Source organism: Calidris pugnax, unplaced genomic scaffold (assembly GCF_001431845.1).
Source record: "Calidris pugnax isolate Ruff unplaced genomic scaffold, ASM143184v1 scaffold24, whole genome shotgun sequence".
NCBI lineage: Eukaryota > Metazoa > Chordata > Aves > Charadriiformes > Scolopacidae > Calidris > Calidris pugnax.
In genome coordinates this window covers 33,385,088-33,404,849 of record NW_015090922.1, presented here as the reverse complement: position 1 = coordinate 33,404,849, position 19,762 = coordinate 33,385,088, and the positions used below count along the sequence as shown (strand labels likewise).

General features: G+C 42.5%; 1 protein-coding gene across 1 annotated transcript in view; it reads left to right on the top strand.

Annotated features, from left to right (window-relative positions):
* Positions 1-19,762, top strand: part of FNDC1 (fibronectin type III domain containing 1) — a gene marked incomplete at its 5' end in the record, with an annotated part of 40,540 nt that overhangs the window by 11,615 nt on the left and 9,163 nt on the right. Inside the window, 7 exons of the mRNA XM_014951188.1 lie at positions 1,516-1,637; positions 3,388-3,499; positions 4,457-4,837; positions 9,547-9,612; positions 11,302-11,466; positions 13,434-13,664; positions 13,845-13,953. Of these exons, the coding sequence (XP_014806674.1) occupies positions 1,516-1,637; positions 3,388-3,499; positions 4,457-4,837; positions 9,547-9,612; positions 11,302-11,466; positions 13,434-13,664; positions 13,845-13,953 (1,186 nt within the window). The remainder of the gene's footprint in view (positions 1-1,515; positions 1,638-3,387; positions 3,500-4,456; positions 4,838-9,546; positions 9,613-11,301; positions 11,467-13,433; positions 13,665-13,844; positions 13,954-19,762) is intronic.

The following is a 19,762-nucleotide window of genomic DNA, read 5'->3' as shown; positions in this document are numbered from 1 at the left end:
TGTGTTCCTAAGAGCAGTTAGATGAATGCCCTCTTTCAGAATGCAGTTTCAGTTATTTAGTGGTGCCCCAGACTTTTGGTCCTGTGGTCTGCTCTGCATAGGATCCTGTGATCTACAGAGGAGATGACAGAGTTAGGTACTAGATTGGAAAAAGGTCTATGTTCCTTATTGAGCCATGACTTCACTGAAAGCACATTTGTATTCAGAATATTACAACCTCTCAGGTATCTTGCTCTTCATCATGTGGATTACTAAAAGGCTTTGTAGATTATTTATTATTGTTATTGATCACACCTGGGCAGTAAGGTGTTTCCTGATGCTGTCCAGGCATTCTCTGTTATCTGTAATTAATTTTTAAGCCACTTTCCTCCTTTTTTAAGTAACAGTTCAAGATTGCACTTTCCTATTGAGGACTGCTCACGTCACAGTCAGGCCCTCTATTACCTTTATGGCTGTGATTTACCCCAAATGTTAGAGGCTTCCTTTCTGGTAGAATATTTGCTGACCCTGGGTAGTGGAACAGAGGATCCACTACATGTCAAGGTGTGTCACCTATTGATTCCCCATGTCACCTATGGAGAATCCCAGATAGTCTCAGTGACTTTTCTAGGTAAAAATGCTTTTTCTCCCTCCAATGCATAGACTTCCAAAATAGTATTGAGTGACCTGAGTGTTTTAGTAAGTACCTTCTATGCCATATGTAGATAACAATGTTTTGTTCAATGTGACCTCACTGTTATTCAGTGAGGACCATGCAGCTGGGATATTATATTTGCTATGCTTTGGTCAGACTGAGTGTTGTGTAGAGGTCCACCAGATTGCAGAGCTTTAAGATGGGAGCGGCCCTTAGATAATACCATGGAGGATGAGATGCATTGTATGAAAGAATAACAGATTTCTCTGTGGAGGTTGTACACCAGCTTACTGCTAACCATGCCATTGCGAAGCTAATAGCCAAGGAATGTTCAGTAACTATTTTTTTCCCTGGTTAATATATGTATATATTTTGATATATATTTTTCTGGAGGCAAATCTCTCAACTAGAATGTGAAAATTGCTGCTCTTTCTGAGCCCCTCTGCTTTCAGTTTCTGACTACAGCTTTGTATAAGGATAGGATTCAACAAGTGGTTTCTTCCGTCACCCCACTCCTCAAATGTTTACAGAGATCACAAACATTTGTGGCTGTAGTGCCATCTAGAAATGTTGCCCTACTTTCTTAAAAAAAACAAGAGGGAATGAAGAGACCAAATAAACATAGTAGAAACAAACCATGACTGTTTAACCTCTTCAGAAGAAATAATTTCAAATGCTTGTGTAAGCCATGGGAATCTGACAGTGTCACAACAGTTGCTCCAAGCAGAAATGAAATGCCTGGTTTGCTGAGTGTGGTGAGGACTCTTTCTGCTCTCATTTATGTCCAGATCGGTCAGAAAATGCATTTCTTCATGTTTTAAGATGTGGTTTGTTGTATGCACAGCTTTCTTCAGAATAGTGTGTGTTCTTCTCTGTTTCAGGATACAATGGCAGACCTAATCTTACAACAAAAAATGGAAATGGAAATGGAAAAATAATACCTGGTAATAATGGAAAACCAAGTGGACAGAGAGTAATCAATGGCCCTCAAGGAACAAAGTGGGTAGGGTGACCTTCTCTCCAAATTCAGGATGCTTTGGCCTTTTATTGTACTTACCTTTTCATTAAGAAAATAGAGGAGAATAGTGCCCTCAGTTAATGAAGCTGTAAAGTGAGGTTATACTTATCTAGCTTCCACTGTTCCATTGAAATCTAATTGCAAATTCTGTATTTCATTATTGGAATATATTAAATGCCTGATTTAAAGCCTGATGGCTTGAATTTTCAACTATAGCATTACTCCCATAGATTTAGTGAATAATTTTTACTTCAAAGTCAGTGCAATTTAAGCTCGCCGGTGTCTCAGGGCTTATCTGCTGCTCAGTGTGAGGGGGGACTACCCAGGGTAGCTGCTGTGAAGGATGTGTTCAGCAATGCTTCTCCCAGCCTCACACTCCAGGGAGAAGCACGTGAGCAAGAGTATCAAAAAGTAAAGTTACTATAATGCTTTAAATGTACATACGTAGGTATCTTTAAGCATTTGGTGTTCATATAGACACAATTTCAGTGATATTTTCAGAAGAGCTCAGATGCCGTTGATAGAACCCCACTAGGTGCCTGCTTTAGAAGCCTTTCCAGTGAATTTATAACCAGCCACCACAGGGGAAGGAACTGGTGTTTCCTATGTGTTTGCCTGAACACCGAGCCCTCCCTGACATCAGTAGAGCTGCTCACAAGCTGCATGACACATAGACATCTATTTTATGGCCAATTCAATCTTACCATTTTCATTAGAGGAGCACAAAAAGGAGATTCAGGTATGTCACATTCAGGGGAGGCATTTTGAAAAGCATACTCAAAGACCTTTAAGTAGACTCTAGAAAGTTGGCTAGGAAGGTCCTTGGAAGGCCATGGGGTGATTCTCTCCACCTCATGAGAGGAGGGCATTGCTGCAAGCAGGATAAACACCTTGTAAAGCAAGAGGATCTGTGTCAACATCTGGGGCCTGGAGGCCTTCAGAGACTGATCTCATGATCTGCTGTCCCTCCTGCTACAGTCTTTTCCCCAGTGCCAAAAGTAAGTCTGTCTTACCAACCTGGAATTGCTGCTTATGTCTTCTTCCCAGTTTCCTCCCAGCACTTAACACTTTCTTTATGTTCTGTGGCTCGGTGTCTGTTACTTCTGGTTCAAACAGCATGCAGTTCATCTATTTTGGGTTGAAATAGCAACAAGGACTGGATTTTAACTACAGTTACCTCTTGAATTCAATACAAGGTCTCACACAGATTTGTTTTATGAGACAGAGGCTTTTCTTCATTCTCCCACCACAATTCAAATCTTAGCTACTTTGTGTTCACTGGCTGTTTCAATCTAAATTAACTAGTTTAATTTTACCTGGGGTTTGTTTTTGTTGGTGGTTTTTTTTTTGAGCAGTAGACTTGCTTTTAAATCCCTTCTTCTAAAGGACTCAGGGTCATACTCAAATCAGTATTACAGGAATCCACCATAGGAGTTGCCCACCCCAAGAAAATCAAGGGAGTTGCTCCTTTGCACATTGAGACCTACAGTAGGTGATATGAAGATGATTGCTGTGCAAAACTGGAGCCCACCTCCTGGGTATTTGCTTTTCTCAGCAGTGATTTTTTCAGTGATTACTGTACAATTAGTGACTCACTTTTAAAAGTCTATGGGTGTTGGAGCTATTCCTGAGCATCACACTTAGCACCTGAATTTCCTCAGGATTTCTGCTACTGAGAAATTTCATTTCACCTCCTTCTGTGTTAGCTAAACTTGAGTCCATCTATTGCTTTTAGATTGTAGATCTTGACCGAGGGCTAGTTTTAAACACTGAAGGAAAATACCTCCAAGATTCCCAAGGCAACCCTCTCAGAGTGAAATTAGGAGGGGATGGACGTACAATTGTTGGTAAGTGACAGCTTCCTTCTTACAGAAAAGAATCTATTGTTTTTATGCAGATGGTACAAGTCTTTGGGCTGTTGAGTGGTTCAGGCATCTCCAGGTCCCATGCAAGCCATTTGGAGTTGCTTGTACTTCAGGTCTCCATCAGGCAGTCAGCACATTGCAGGACCTGGGGAGGCTTCGGGGCCTCCTGTGGGGCTTCTGACTATGGGGTGGCAAGAATCACCTGAGCCCATCTCACTCGTATCGGCATTCTGCAGAAAGGACTGCAGAACTGAGCCAGAATAAGGATGTTTATATCTCTGTATACATAGGAATAATTATTCCCCCCCACTAGCACTATACCAGCCATGTGTTTGTGATTTATTTTATTTTTTCTTCTGAAACTGACCACAAATAGTATAAAAATCCCTGTGTGTGGTCTGTGAAAACACTGCTGTTTGTATATCAGTCCACCTGTATAGATCTTTTGAATGTAAATTCAGTGCCTGCTGTTAAACTTGTCACCATGAATGTTTGCAGTATCCAGAACTTGGCTCAAAAATGTATCTGCATCTCACCAGCTTATCCCAGTTTTTCCTTGCACATGTTTGACATTAGGGAGCAGAATATGGGTTCATCATACCTTTCATCAACAGTTAGGAGGCCGGCTTAGATGAAATGCAGGCACAGTCTGCACGTTGTGGTTCTGCAGCGAAACCTCTCTGCAGTCTTCCCAAAAAGTGTTTATCAAACAGCTGATAAAAGAGAAATACCACTGTGGTTTACCTGAGGTTCTTCTGAACTATTTCGCAGCATCCTTTGCCATGGCTTTTTCCTAGATAACAACCATTTTTTCTGTCAGCTTAGTTACAGGAATTTCTAATCACACTCTGGTGTGGTATGTACTGTTGATAAATACGGTGCTATAAGCCTGAAATTGATCAGTGGTGAGATTTTTTTGGTTTCGTTCCTCTCTCCTAGATGAGAAGGGTGCCCCAATGGTGAGTCCTGATGGATTACCTTTGTTTGGACACGGCAGATTTAGTAAACCTGTAGCAAGTGCACAAGATAAACCAATAATAAGCCTTGGAGGGAAACCTCTGATTGGTCTTGAAATGATTAAGAAGACAACCACTCCATCAACTACTACTACAACAATACCCACAACAACTACCACAACAACTACTACAACCACTACAACAACCGTTGCTACAACCACCACTACCACTCCTGAACCAACCACCACTGAACCGCCCACTGAGAAGCCACCCCCGACCTGTCCTCCGGGCACCTACGCACAGTATGATGATGAGGGCAACTTGCTGTTGGGATTTGATGGCCTGCCAGAGTGTAATGCAGAAGGTAACTTCCTTTGGTGCTGTTTGAACTTCTCTGGTTGTGCTGTTTGTACAGCGGGAAATAATCTGCCTCTGAAGGTTTTTGTCAATGTGATAAGATAGGAGTTGAGATTAGAGCAGCTGGAGGAAGATTAGGGTGTTAAATCATTTTTCATTGGAAAATGTGAGCTTCCCTCAAAGCCGAAGTTTTCCATGAAATATGTTGATTTTGGCAAAATTCTCACCTTGTGTTGGATCCGGTCTTGTCACATATATTCATGCATGTGAGCACAAGTATAGGCAGTAGTTTTGTGGTCAAATTACTCACCTTAGTGAAGTTGTCACTCCCGTTCAGGCCAGGAAAGGACCTGAAAACACTATATATTTTGTCTACTTTGTGTTTGTTTCTCATAATAAATTCTGAAAAGTCTCTATTTTGAGCCATAGTGGGACCGGCTCTTGCAAAATGAGATTCTTGTTCTCTTGACAGCCCTGAGAGATAGAGATTGTCTACCAGGAATGTAGCACGGCACGGATGAAGCTGGGGAAAGATACCTCTGGCTCTGCACAGATAAGGCAGAGAGTTGTACACTAGTTTTTTTTCTCATCTGAAAGTATAAACTGTCATTATTTCCCTGTTGCAGTTATACAAGCTTCATGTGTGGTGCCAAACTGAAATCCAAAGTAAACAAAATTTAAATGCACTGGTCTTTGGGTGTTGAGCCAGTTCCTACCATGTTTTACCCTTTTATCACCGGAATGTTATGTTACAAACCAGTCAGCTGCTTATTTTGCAAAACCAGATCAGGGAGCACCATGGCAGCCCTTATCCTTTGCATTTGTAGATAATCCCCAACTCAGTAAACAAAGGGGCAGTAGAAGCATGGCCACAACCTAAGCAAAAGGATGGCAGTCAGACATCTGCCAGCTGCAGTGATCAGTTTTAATGGGTAATTAAACCCCCTTACCTTTACCCCATACACCTGTATCTCTGAAGCCAAAGTAGATTTATGAGTGGGTCATGTAACCATGGCCTGAGAAGCTGAACTATTGCTTAGAAGAGCGCAGAAGATATGGAAAGATGTGACTTTGGCAACTCACAGTGAGTCTGAGGATGGCATCTTTGGAAAGGATCTCAGGTGCAGAAGACTGAAAATCCCCTTATGAGCTACTCTGGGTAAGTAATGAGTCACAGATGTTATTGTCTTGTATAGATGAATTACAGTGATTATTAGTATTAATATTTATCTAACCATTAGCCCCCTGTTTGAGTAGGTATTTTTGGAAGTGTGCATGTGTATATGCATAAATATTTGTGTATACACACACTCAAACATATGTATATATAAATGACCATCATCATTAAATATTTGTTTGAAGATTTTTCGTTTTCCCTTTGGTGCTTTCATTTTTCTTAATTGTGTTTTCAAAGTGTTACAAATATTTTTTTTATATGGTCAGCCTGATATTTTCAAAGTTCCCTAAAGGGGACTATGATTTTCAGCAGGGTTAGAGTCAGTCCCACTCACACCAGCTCCTTTTGCTTACCTTAGATGTTGCTTATATCCTGTAAAGGTTCTTCTCTTTGGCCTGTGCTATTTCATACCTGAAGGATGTTTTCTGAGAATATATATTATAAGAACAATAAGAGTTTATGAAATATGGCTGACCTTAGTCTGAGCATAGGCTCCAGAAGCTGAACAACAAAAAGCTTTGTGGTATTATTTTTAGCAGAGTTGTGGGCTGGGAAATTTTCATGTGACTTTATGAGCATTTAAAAACATTTTGTTTGGGTTTTTTTCTTTTTGCCTTCTACCAGACGAGCTTGCTGGATCCTTGAGCTTTCCTAGAGGCATGAATGAAAACTAGTCTTTTTGCACCAGCTGTGTGTTCAATGAAAACTGCTCATAAGTCACTTGTAAACTGTCTGGCATTTCTACAGTGTGTCTGCAAACACATTGGAGTGGAAGAGTGAGAGACTGAAAGGACAAGATGGTGCTGCATTTCCACTTCTTACGTACCTGCTGTATAGCTTGAGCAATATTAATTCCTACCTGGAAATTCTGAAAGTTTCTCTGAAGAGTAATTATTTGGATTTTCTTGATCTTTTCATTATCTTTTTTTGCATCATGGTGACCTGCCTTTAACGTTTGACAAATGCAGCAAAGCAACCTGCCTGTTCCACAGAGGAACTTGCTTGACAAGAAAGCAACTTTCTGGTATTTATTTAATGATGGCTGGTTTTGTTTAACAAGTGCAATGTCTATTTCAAGAGGGATAAACAACTACTACTTAAACTATCAAAACATTTAATGCAGTTTTCCCTTAACCACTTCCAAATCATAGTTTTATGTTGTCTTTTCCTTTAATCTGAGTCTGGAAAATACTCCAGATCATTAAATGAAATAGTTACTCTGCCAAAGCTTGCTGTTTTGTTGCTAAGTGCTTTACTCCCAAACAGCCAGGGGCTGCAAGTGCCAAAACCCACCGCCAAATGTTCTACTTAAGCTTTGGCAAATTCTCTTACTCTCTGGCAGGATTTTTGCTTGACCCAGCAGAATTTATTGTCAACAATTCACTAGATTCAGCAATCTTTAACTTTCAAGAAGGACTTTAACAACAAAAGCGTGATTTTTCAGTGAAGTCAACTAAAATTTTTTTTGTGAACTCAAAAGGAAAAAAAAGGCGGCAGAGTCTTAACCACTTGTTAAATGTGATAAAATCAAGCGGTGGTTGCACAGTCTGCTGTCCTTAGAGATGCCAAAAGACTATGGCAAGTGGTCATAGCAAGACTTAGCCTCGTCTGGTAGGATTCACTGAAAAGCTGCAGTGAAAGGTGATGGAGCAAGCTGGAGAACTTCAGCTGGTGTACGTGGAGAAAATTATAAAGTGAGAGATCTTTTGGAATGCATCGCATCATCTTCATGCCACTGCTATTACTAAAGAAACAAAGTGAAATAGAAGAGACTGAACAAGCACAAAAATAGAAAATAGAATTTGTTTATGCTGGATTGTACATAGATGAAAGGCTGACTAGCTAGTACATGTGAAGTTTAAATCTGCCTGTGAAGGACTCCAAATTTCTGCATATCTGAGCCTTTTGTTTACTCGAATGTAGGCAAAGATGAGTGTGTACATTGTAAACATTGGTTGATACTGGCCAACTGTGGTAAGAAGATCTGTAGAATTCAACAAAGGATTTACTTTATCGGTGACTACCCTCACAGAAGTCAAGTGGCTTCCAAGGAGATGATCTCCTGAAGAGGGAATGTCAGATTTTGCTATATGAAAGTGACAAGAATTAAACCATCTCCTCTGTTTTGAAAACTTTTGTATTAAAATCACTACTATGTATTTAAAAGATAATTATTGTAGTAGAAAAAAAATTAGCCTTGTACAATAATTGTTGGTTCTAAATAAAAAAAAAAATCCCTGCAAAATGAATACGCATGATTCAGATTATATTTGTGACCTATTTCACACTGGCAGTTGAAATTTTGCATTGTTCTTATAGCTGGCTTAATAAAAATAATATTGGTGCTTCCATATCAAGTGTTACAGGAACATTATCAGTTTCTGTGTAGTATCCTGAGGTCAAAGCTGTCTTTCTCTTGTCTTTGTTCATGCACTGGCCTCTCCCCAGCCCCAGTATTTCATCAAAGTCTTCTGATAGTAGCTGCAGTGGGTTCCAGCCCAATGCTTTTACTTTGTTTTCATTCCTTTTCATGGCTAATCTGAGCTTTGTGTGCTCTTTGGCTTCTCTGTACAACACGTGGAGAAATGCATTTCTCAGAGTGTGCAGGGAAGCATCCAGGAATCACAAGATGAGGTACTTGCTGGTTGATATATCTGGTGCTGGATACATGACCTGCAGAGATACTGAGATAATATTTAGGCATAGACATCTGAGAAGTCTGTGGGTGCATTTGCACTGGGTTTTGGGGTGGGTCAGGAGCGTGTTTTTATGTGAACCTCACAATCGTCACTTCTTGCCATGCTTTTGTTTGTGTCATGGATGAAACTAAAACAGAAGCTGTGCTTCAGGATGACACGTATGTGCCCCAACCTCTAACGGGCTTTCAGTCCAAAGGATCAGACTAGAGCTATTGTGGAGTAAAACCCTGCAAAATACAGCACCAATTACTTTATTCTGTAAATCCGTTCATAGAATCATTTATTCCACAAATCCATTCCTTTTGGGCTGTGTTACTTGCTAGCATAAACACAGTCTGTAAATGTCATCACTCTGGGGGTTGTTTGATTTTTATTTCCTGGCAAAAATATTTGAATAGAAGTTTTCAGTTTATTTTAATATTTTGGTGGGTTTTTTTGCTTATAGATTTCTCACAGTTACTGCTTCTAAGGCTATAAAATGTTGTCAGATCCTGACCTGAGGGTTACACGGTTGCTGGCAGCCTGCCTTTGCTCCTGAGCTCCCAGGGCTGGGGCAGAGCTCCTGGAAGGTATGTTACTCTTGATTTTGAGTAACAGCCCTGAACCCGTTTCCCCCCCAGCAAAACTCCTGGCTACTGCAGTTAGCTACTCAGCTGTTATTCTAAATATGCAGAATGGGCTGTCACTCTGTTATCTGGAAACTAGGCAGTTGTCTTATTTCTTTACAAATCAACTGGCTAAAGATTTTTGTTTTATATTTTATTTCAAATGTATTTTACTAGGAGGATAGGGATGAGACCATTTAATTCTTATAGCATTTTTTTCTTTCTCCCTCAATAGATACATTCTCAGGACTGGATTCAGATGTGACAGCAACTCCAGAGGCATATGTGATATATGATGATGGTACTGTTTAAATCTAACAGTCTATTGCACGTGGCATGTTTTGGGTTGGTTTTTTTCCCCGTCTTCTTTCTTTAGAATTGTGTTTGAAGGGGCAGGTTGGTGAACGGGAGCTTAAGCAAGTAGTGGTGAGCTGGAAAAGCTTTCCAGAGTCCCATTTCACATCTGAAGTTCAAGGGTGCAAAGGCAACTGCTTCTGGGCGTGAAGGTCCCTTTCTTTTAGTCCTGCAATCCAACAGGAACCTATTGTGGAAATAAATTACATTCAGATCCGGATCATACAGTCAATGCTTCAATCTTAGACTTACTTTCTCTGGTACAGCTTCTAACTCCAGCCCACTCAAAGTCAATGAACTCTTCTGAAACAGAAAACCAAAATATTATCCGAGTACTGAAATACTTTAGTGAGTTTTTAGTCTTTATATTTTCTTGTCCTTTTTTTTTTTTTTGATGTGTAGTCTGCATTTATACTAAAAAATATGCTTATACTGAATGAGATCACCTATGTATAAAATAATTATTCTGCTGAATTCATGTGGAATTTAAATTAAAGGAATTTGAAACTAGATAAGAAGAGGGAAAGATTTTTGCAGTTATATTCATGCCATCTTGATACTACAATTCAGGACAAACAAAACTTAGCAGAAGAGGAAGCAGAATTAAAAGTCCCAGCTTTTAATTATGTTTGCACAGAGAATGCAAATTCTCAATTACTGGAACACTCACTTTCTGCCTAGGTATCATAGACTCTTTTTGCTTTTTATTCTGACTGCTTCATACTGAGGCCAGCTGAGAATGTGGGGAGGAGAGGATTAACCAAAAACTGCCCAAGTCCTGCACCCCACGTTCCTTAAATCCCCATGAAAGTGGGGTGTCCTCAGTGCACAGGTCTTTTTCCAGGCTTCCCCTTAGGAGCAGGTCACCTGCAGAAAACAGATGCTTTAACAGCTTAAGCAGAACTTTAACACTCAAAGCCATAAGCAGAATCCCACAGCCTGAATGAAGACACAGCAGGGGTGCAAAATGCTTTCCCTTCATTTTTTGTGTTAATCTGGTAGCACAGCAGCTTTTCAAAGAGCACTGAATTTAATGGGACTGAATGTCAGAGAGGACTGAATCAGGATATTCGTGTGTGCCAGTTTGCCTTCCCTCATGGCTCTAATGGGACCACAAACGGCAAGTACAAGACTCCACATCTCTAGGTTGCAGGAAGCCTTAAAAGCAGTGTGAAACAGACTTGGCATTTTAGAATAATAACAGAGAGCTGTCTTAAAAAGCCATTTTTTTCATTCCCGTATCTCCTTCCTTTGGCATCTGAGGGCTGTGGCCAGAGATTCAAATACTGTGCTGTCTTTCTTTGGGTGGGTGTAAGGGGTGGTGGCAGACAGCCTGTGTTCAGGATATTGCTGTATGAATACATTTGTTTATTGTCACTCATTTTACCCATGTGAGCGAGGCTTAATTGTCAACAGCAGTAGTATTCTGAAGTGATTTCTGCTCGCTGTCCATCAGATTGGTAGAAACCCTTGGAAGGCTGAAATGTGACCAACCCTGACTTAGAGGCCCATAAGGAGCATGTGGCAGCTGGGGCAGGGTGGGACTGTGGCTGGTGACAGAAATGTTTCCCTTTTCATAGTTAAGGCAAAATAACTTGAATTAAGCTAACATCTTCATCTTATGTTTCCTCTGAAGACTATGAGTTTTTCGAGAGTACCTTGCCACCAACCACCACTACCACCGTCAGCACCACCACTGCTTCTACAACAACAGAATCAGAAATTGTCTATCCAGAGACTAGTGTTGTTGGCACCGGCCCTGTGTCAGAGTATGATATTGCTGGGAAGAAACGGTTCACTGGTAAGGACATCCTGTGGTTTATGTGGCTTACTGCTCGTGCTGCAAAGAATTCTTGTTCTAGCCAGGTCAGCCCTTAAGCTGAGACCATTGCATAAATATGTGGAACAGATTAGTGTGTGGTCCTTGTAAGTCCAGCAGGGCTCTGTTCATAGCTTCGATGGTTGCATGTCTACGTGTGGACTCACACCAATTTCGTTGAAGCAATGCAAATCTCTTTGTACTCTTTCAGTGTAAGTGCTCTGCTTTGTATTCTGCATTGTGTTTGGTTTAGCTGAAGTCAGAGCAAGAGTGTCTACTCTGGTGCTCAGTTCAGCTCAACTGCATCATTTTAAGTTCACACCAGTAGCTCAATTGGTGCAAGTATCCGTTAGGTCCTCTGGGGGACCTAATTCTTTTTGACTGACCCATGCAACCCCAGTGATTTCACTGACCTTGCACGAGCATGTATGTCAAAGGTGGGCTTCAAAGTCAAGGAATAAATAGTATGTTGGATATGAGCTTTCCAAAAAGTAAAACCAAGAGAGATAAATTTGTCCTTGCTATTTGTATCTTTGCTCTGTAGAAGGAACTTGGTGAAGGAACCCCCAATACCTTGACATTAGCCATAAGGCTGGCTCCTGTGTACACGAGCCATTCAAGTGTGTAGGTAGGTGTTGCATCTCTGACTTCAGGCCTGTGCTGCTTCTTCGTCAGAGAAGCAACTGGGGGCCAGACCGGAGAGGTTTGGAGGTGGCAGGGCACTGCATTCCAGCCTCCACTCCAGAGTGGTGACACACCTGTCCAGCCCTTTACAAACCTCTGGCATTGGAACTGAGGTCAGGTCAGCTGCTGGCTCACCTGGCATTTCAGATGGGAGTTCAGGGAATGGAGAGTCAGCTTTGACTCATGTCTTGCCTTTCCTTCCAATATCCACAAGCTTCACGTGGCTTAGAGTGGAGCTCTGCTGCTGGAGTAAAAGATTTGTTTTTATATATGCCAAGACTTTTTCCAGTGCATCTTCAGTTTCCCTGTCCAAACAATTTCCTGATGTTTCTATTCAGGTCTCTCACTGACAGTGCTTCTTGATTCATTTAGCTGGAGAGGCTAAAATTAACTTCATTGCAAAATCTGGAAAAAATCCTTTCAGGGCATGACATCCAATAAGATAAACCAAGAAAGGTTGGTTTATGAACATTTCAAGGCACTAGGGAAATAATATTACCATTTCAATGAATTGTATTATTGCAACTGAATAAACATTTCCAAAGCAAGTTTTATAGTCCTTCCAATGTTACAGTGACTTTTAAGGTAATAAAGAGGTGGTTTAATCTTTTCCTGAACTGAAGTGCAATTCCAGTCAGTATAAAGCTTTTGAAAATAAAAGTTACAGGTTGGGAGCACGTGTCTGGAAGGTGGGAACTCATGACTCCTGGTCCCTTAGTACCCAGGGAACCACAGCAATAATCTCTTCACTTAACCTGGTTAGATATCACCTTGGAATTACTCTCCTTGTTCTCTCTGTTGTTTCACCCCAGCTGCAGGATGTCTGTGTAAGAACCAACCAATAAGACTGGTAAAGGTCAGCCTAATGCCCTGGCAGGGATCTGTTCCCACATGTGGAGAGGCAGAAAGTTTGGGTGACATTTCCACCCCACCTCCAGCTGGAGGTAGCATCCAGAGGGTCCTGCAGTCAGACCACTCTCTTCTGCCTCTTGTAGCAAAGACGGTCCTTCTGTCTTTTCATAGCTGGGTACAGTTGGGAGTGTGGGCTAGACCTGGGTATTGGCATCCCGTTCCCCCTGCACTCAGATGGAGAGTGAGCTGGGCTTCCTTGGCAGCAGTGAACCGTCTCTAGGCTAGAAGGGGAGGAGTTTTCAAATGCATCACAAAACTTGACTCTCTTCTTTTCAGAAAATTGCCAGCCTGTGTGCTACTTTGTGGTCCCTATAAACTGCTAACTAAACACCACCCTTCCCTGTCTCTTCCAGCTCCTTATGTGACCTATCTCAATAAAGATCCAGCAGCACCCTGCTCCTTGACAGAGGCCCTGGAGCACTTCCAAGTGGAGAGCCTGGATGAAATCATACCTAATGACCTCAGAGAGAAAGATCTGCGTCCCCTGAAAGCCCCTCACAACATCACTGTCGTGGCAGTTGAAGGCTGTCACTCCTTTGTCATCGTGGACTGGGCCAAACCTGCTCGAGGAGACATGGTAACAGGTACTCTCCTGAGGATTGCTTTCCTGATGGGGTAGTAGGGAAGGGGAAGGTTTTCATAAAGGACCTTTTTTGCGTTAAACTGAATCAACAACTTGTGAAGTTCTACCACAACACCTAGGGATACAATTTATTTAAAATTTCTTTAAAATCCTCACAACTATTTGTTTTTCACATTTACAGGCTATCTGGTTTACAGTGCATCCTACGATGACTTTTTAAAGAACAAGTGGTCAACCAGGACTGCGGGGACTACTCATTTGCCAATTGAGAACCTGAAGCCCAACACACGGTAAGGATTTGATCCACTCTTTTTCAGTTCTTTTAGGGAAGTAAAACAAATTTTGAGAATTGTCGATTGTTTTTCTTGGCCTTAGTATAAATGTTTACATCTGATCTAAATTTTACTCATTCTGTTTGACAGCAAATTGTTTTACAAACTGCACAAGTACTTATGTGGTATCTTTACCATATTAACGCTGGGGCAGATGACTGTGTGTACATGCATATATGTTTGTGTATATAACAATATGCATCAGCAACAGAGAAAATGTTATTTTTAAAATGCATTTTCTAGTCTTATACATAACTGAATTGAGTTTTGCCGGGGGGAAAGAGTATGCTGAAGTATGCCCTTGGTGTGATGTGATGTGGATATTCTCACATACCCAAGGGCTGCTGAGGAAAGATGCTGCTCTCTGGTCTGTTTTTGCTCTCTGTTCACATGAGTTGTGCTGGAAGAGGTGGTGGTATATAATGAGGCTGTGGAGATTGCTCAGAAGTTAGTTTGGCAGGAGTTTTAGGTCTTTCTCTTGCAGAAAATCTCACTGAAATGGCCGAACAAGAATCCATGCTGGGCATGATATTGGAGTAATTCATGGCAATTGGGTGGGAAGTAAACGGCCACAAAGGGACTACATTAAAATTACTTCTTTTGACAGATGTTCAGTGACTGTCATACTTTTCTCTTAGATTCTGAATCTGAAATACTTTTGGTTCTGCCTCAGGCTAGGTGATTGCTCTTCACATGATGATGCCTACAGTCTCTCACCAGACACTGGTGGCAGATGTTGCTCCTGTATGTGGTGACGTGGGAGATGCACTGGCATTTTGGACTAGGACTAACACGCCTCGCTTCATAAGGAACTGCAGATTGGAGCACCCACTCCTAGGACAGGCACATAGGGTTTGTGCCAGGGCCACACAGAAGAGAGAAACGGTGTCACCTAAAGTATCTTTTCTTTCCAAGACAATTTATAGATGAAGGGAAGGTTCTGCAGGTTAAAAGCAGTTAATTGAGAACTTCAAGCTAGAAAACAAAGAAGAATTGTTTGAGCATGGCCTTCATCTAAAACCTTAATAGATTAAATTATTTAAAAAGATAAAATAAGTAAAGTAAGAAAAGTCACTGCAGTGTAGCATTTGGGTCTCAAATATGACCAAGCATTACTCTTGGTCAGCCTTTTTCCCCTTCACTGGTTTTCCATAGTCTCTCCTCTGCTTTCCCACTCTCACCCTGTCCCCCACGCAGGCCTGGGAGGCATTGCCTGCATGCCCCAGCTTCTCCTGGCCAGGCTCCTACATCTCTGGCTTCTCTGCCGTTTCCAACTCCCAGCCCCAGCTTCTCATCTCTTCGCTGTCTTTCAGTCCAGTTTCCCTCTCCTGCTGCCCCGAGGACAGTGTTGAAGGCCAGCGATAGCTCTCTGCTTCTGGTTCCCAACATCTCAAGGACTCCAGGTCACCAGAAAGAGCAGTTGCAGTGAAAGCCCCCCAGGAGCCCCGCAGGCACTGTCCTGGCTGTGCTTGGTGCAGGGGAACTGATGGGACCTGAGCTGCCAAACTGTGGTACATCTGCCAAGATGCACCTTAACTCCAGGCTTTGGAAGGTCACAATTCAGCTGTATCTGAATGGAGTTTTATAGAAACAGCAAGGTTATAGGTTCATGCATTTCCATGAACCTAGAACTCCCCTGTCCCATGCTAAGATTCTGTTTCAGAAGTAGGGGGGTTCAAGCAAGTGCTATTTGTTTTAAGCATATTATTTCCCCAGCATCTCACTGAAGAATGGTATAATCCATTGGCCTCTGTTATACGCTCTGTGGAGGCAATAAAGGCTTCATGTGGGGTCTGTGGTGGAGAAGGAAGGTTCTTTATGACAGGGAAATTGTGAGTATTGGCCAATTTCATTTATGTTCTCCAAATCCACAGGCTGAATTGATTGCATATTTTTTGTCTTAAAAATAACTCCCTAACCACTGGGAAAAGACCCCATGCCTAACTAAGAAAATGTGGCACGAAATCTGAAGTTAGTCTAAAAATTTTGTGTTTGCATTGTTAGTGCCTTTTATGAGAAATCTGTGATTAAGTGAGTTTTACTGTGTGCCGATGCTATTGACTGCCGGGTGTCCCATGAGGGGCTATGGGTGGTGCAGTCTTGCAGCGTCCACAGTGTATCAGAGACGGGTTGGCATCTTGGCAGAAGTCAGCCCCGGAGAAGGTTTGAAGCTGTCAACACATCCTGGAAAATATCTGCCTGGTGTTTAGGTTTTACAAACAAAACGGAAGTCTATGTTTAACCCCTGCCATAAGTTTTCTTCCAAAGCCTGGTCTGACCTCCATTTGAGAAGTGGAAGTTTTTCCGTTAGCAAAACTCTGGTCGGCATCAGTGGGCGCAGGAGCTGCTTCCTTGTGACATGTGAATATAAACACTGAAATTACTTTAAACCTTATTAAATCTTAAAAACAGCAGTCTTGACAATCTCCCTTCCCTAACCTTAATTCTCAGCTGTCAGAGAAGACTGATGCAAAGAGCTGGACAGCATCTGCTCAACCACTAAATCCAGTCTCCTGCAGTCACAAACATTATAATCCTTGTCATAAACATTTCGATCTCTTTCTTGAGCATGGTTAGGCTTTTTCCTGCCTTTCTGTGGAAAAGCTGTGTCAATGCCTGATGGGTCTGGCTAGATAGTCTCATGATTTAAAACATTGTCCTTTACCACCATGTCTCCATGTCTCATCAGATCATCTTCCTGTCCACTCAGTTTTTGTTCCTTCCAGGGACATTTTGATCCCACAGTACTTGCTACCGATTCCAGTGTTGTACAGAGCATTTCACAGGAGGCTTTCAAACATTTACTCAGGGCTCACAACTGCAAACAGAGCCTGGATAGAGCGAGAATTTCCATTTCCTTTCTGTATCTCCATTAAAGCAAAGCTGCAGTAGGTCCAACAAGTAGCGGCAGCCACAGCTGGCTGTTGGGTATCACCAGATGGCATGAAAGAGGTAAGATCTCAACGAAACCCTTGTCCTGTGCAAACAGTAAACCTGTGTGGCACATAGCTACCTCCTACCAGCTGTGTAGGAAGCTCCTCTTCCAGCTCTGCTTTTATGCCTTATTATAATATTAGTTGTAAACATTTATGGTGGATGTAGTGCTAGGCCAATTTTGATGGAGGAAGACTCTTTGCACTAGCCTGTGACCCTGCACTCAGTTGATTTATGTGTTTTTCTTCTGGAGTGATGGTGCAGTTGCTGGAGGAGGGTTTCAGCCCCAGCTGTCCTCTCAATTTGCTCGTGAGAGGAAGCCTGCCTGTCCTTCCTGGCCCCCTCCCAGCCTCTTTTCCTCCTCATCCACCCATCCTGCTGGGCGGTGGGTCTGTGGGGTGCTGTCATGACAGCTCATCCCCCTCCCCTTCCTGGGCAGCACACGGGTGCCTCTGCACTTTCACCACCTGTGTGCTGACCCAGGAGGTCCAGCAGCAGCCATCCCACCATCCCCATGGCTGGCATGTGGCCACGGTGCTGTGGATCCTGCCCTGTCACTTGCAGATGGTGCTGCTGTGGGTCCCACCATCTCAGCTTGCTCCTGGATGGGGAGTGGGTCTGGGGGCCCATCCCTTCGGAGAGGTGGGAAAAAGGTTTCTGTGGTGAACAATTTTTTTTAAAAAAGCAGCTGTTTCCTTAATTAGCTTGCTGAGTGATTATCTCACTTTGCGGCTGCGAGTGCCAGCTCTTTAATTCCAACAGAAGGGAGACACCTTGAATTAAGTCATAAAATGATTTTGCACGAAGTGACAGGTATGGTGATACGATTAGTCATATAGTCTAAATGAATAAAAATATTGCATATTCAGTGCCCCGTTGCAGTCTATTGTGTCCTTTTTTGACATGTCAGTAGAAATGGTATATAAAATCTCTAAGGAGATTTATTCTTAGGAGGAAAATCTTTTTTCTTGTCTGTATTGAAAATGAACAAACAGTATTGCATCTCTTGCAGTTGCGATTCTTCTGTGCCTGTTGGTAACAATTTGTTGCAGTTCTGCCTAAGCAAAGTGTAATCAAATCACAATCAACTTATATATTGCAAGTTTTTTTCATGTATTTATGTGGTGAAGAACAGTTGAGTTATACTGGTTTGAGGTTTCCTGGCAAATTCATCAGCTGAAGGATTCTGACTAATGAAAATGTCAGATGCCGGGACCTAGGAGGGCTTTGGCAATTTCTATTCTATTTGTCATGTCTGAGAAAGAAATATATCCTGACTGCATTACTTTATTGACGTTCTTAATACAGCAATCATAGCATTGTCTATGTTTAAATCACAGGTCAGCAAATCATGAGACCTGGCTCTCTTTCTGACATTACTAAAGGCTTCTTGTATATATAAAGGCTTAGGAACTAATTTTCCAATTTAGCGAAGAAAAAATGTACTCATAACTTCATTGCTGCTTTTTCCAGACAGTTGGGCAGGCATCTTGAACAATCATGTGTCCCAGATGGGCTTTTATGTACACAACAGGGCACTTGAATGGACAGTTGCCCTGATTGCCTCGGTAATCGTAGGTAAGATGCAGGATGGAAAACATTTTTCTCCTGCTCTTCTGAAATAGTCACGCCAAGTGCTGGGCTGAGCCAGTCCAGTTTGGTGCTGGATTGCGGCCGTTTTGGCAGCCAGTGTGAAGATTTGCTGCCCTGTGTCCTGTCCCTGTGGTCAGCCTTGTGCCACCGGTCCCTGTCCCAACCCGAGTGGAGAAGGTGGTGAGGATGGGTGAAGGAGGTGTGGGTGGAGGCAGGTGTCCCGTGGGAGCACTGGCAGCTCGGGGGATTAAAGCAGTGCTCAGGCTGCCGTGCTTGCTCGGGTGGCCAGAATCAGAGGAGCACAGGGGAGGCTTTTCACCTCCCCTCTCCTCTTTCTCCAGCTCACAAGCTGCAGACGAGAAATCAAGGCCAATGTTTAAAACCACTGGCATATATTTCTGCCAGAAAGAGGATTATGCTAGGAATGAGCAAAAGACACAGCCTTGCTAAATGTCACTACTTAACGTGGCTTCTTTTTGCCAGACTGTGTGTGTGTCTTCTTTTAAGAGAAAACTGCAAGTCCTTGGTGAGCGTGGCGTAGCCCTGAATTACGGGCAGAACTGGCTGCAGAAAGCAGGAGGGGAGCTGGTTTCTGTTGTCAGCTGTGGGATGCAGCAGGGACGGGGGACATGTTCCCCGTGCTGGGGTGGGACCGTGTCCCACAGAGGGTCTGACCATGCCTGTGCTCCAGGTCTGGCACAGATCTGAGGTAAATCTCGTGCCACAGATGAAGCCCCGAAAAGATCAATTCCTGGAGCTTCCATGTTGATCTTGCCTAAAGGACATGTCTCTAGTTTTTACGGAGTGAACAAGAAGATGATCTGATGTGTACTGGGGAGATAACCAGCTTGTTTCATGGCAAAATCCTGTGTTCACTTGACTACCCCCCTTCTGCTGAAGAAGTGGGTGGTGTTTGCACGTCTTTTCATAGGGATCAGTTTGATTTTGACACAGAGCAGTCCACTTTACATGGAAAAAAACATTCTTTTTGATGGAAAAAGAGAGTCACCTTTGCCAAAGGGCTGCTTCAAATAAGTCCCCTCTGGTTTCTCACTGTGAATAGTTTTGTATGTGCTTTGTGGTGGTTAGGCCAAAGAGGTTCCTTTCAGGAGCGACCTCCAGACCCTGCTCTCTGGCTCAGTCCTGGAGGAGCAGATACGTCTCATGGTGTAGGAAAATGCACCCGGTGAAAATTGAGTGGCAGACTGCAAATGACAAAGTTCCTGTAACAGGATCGTGT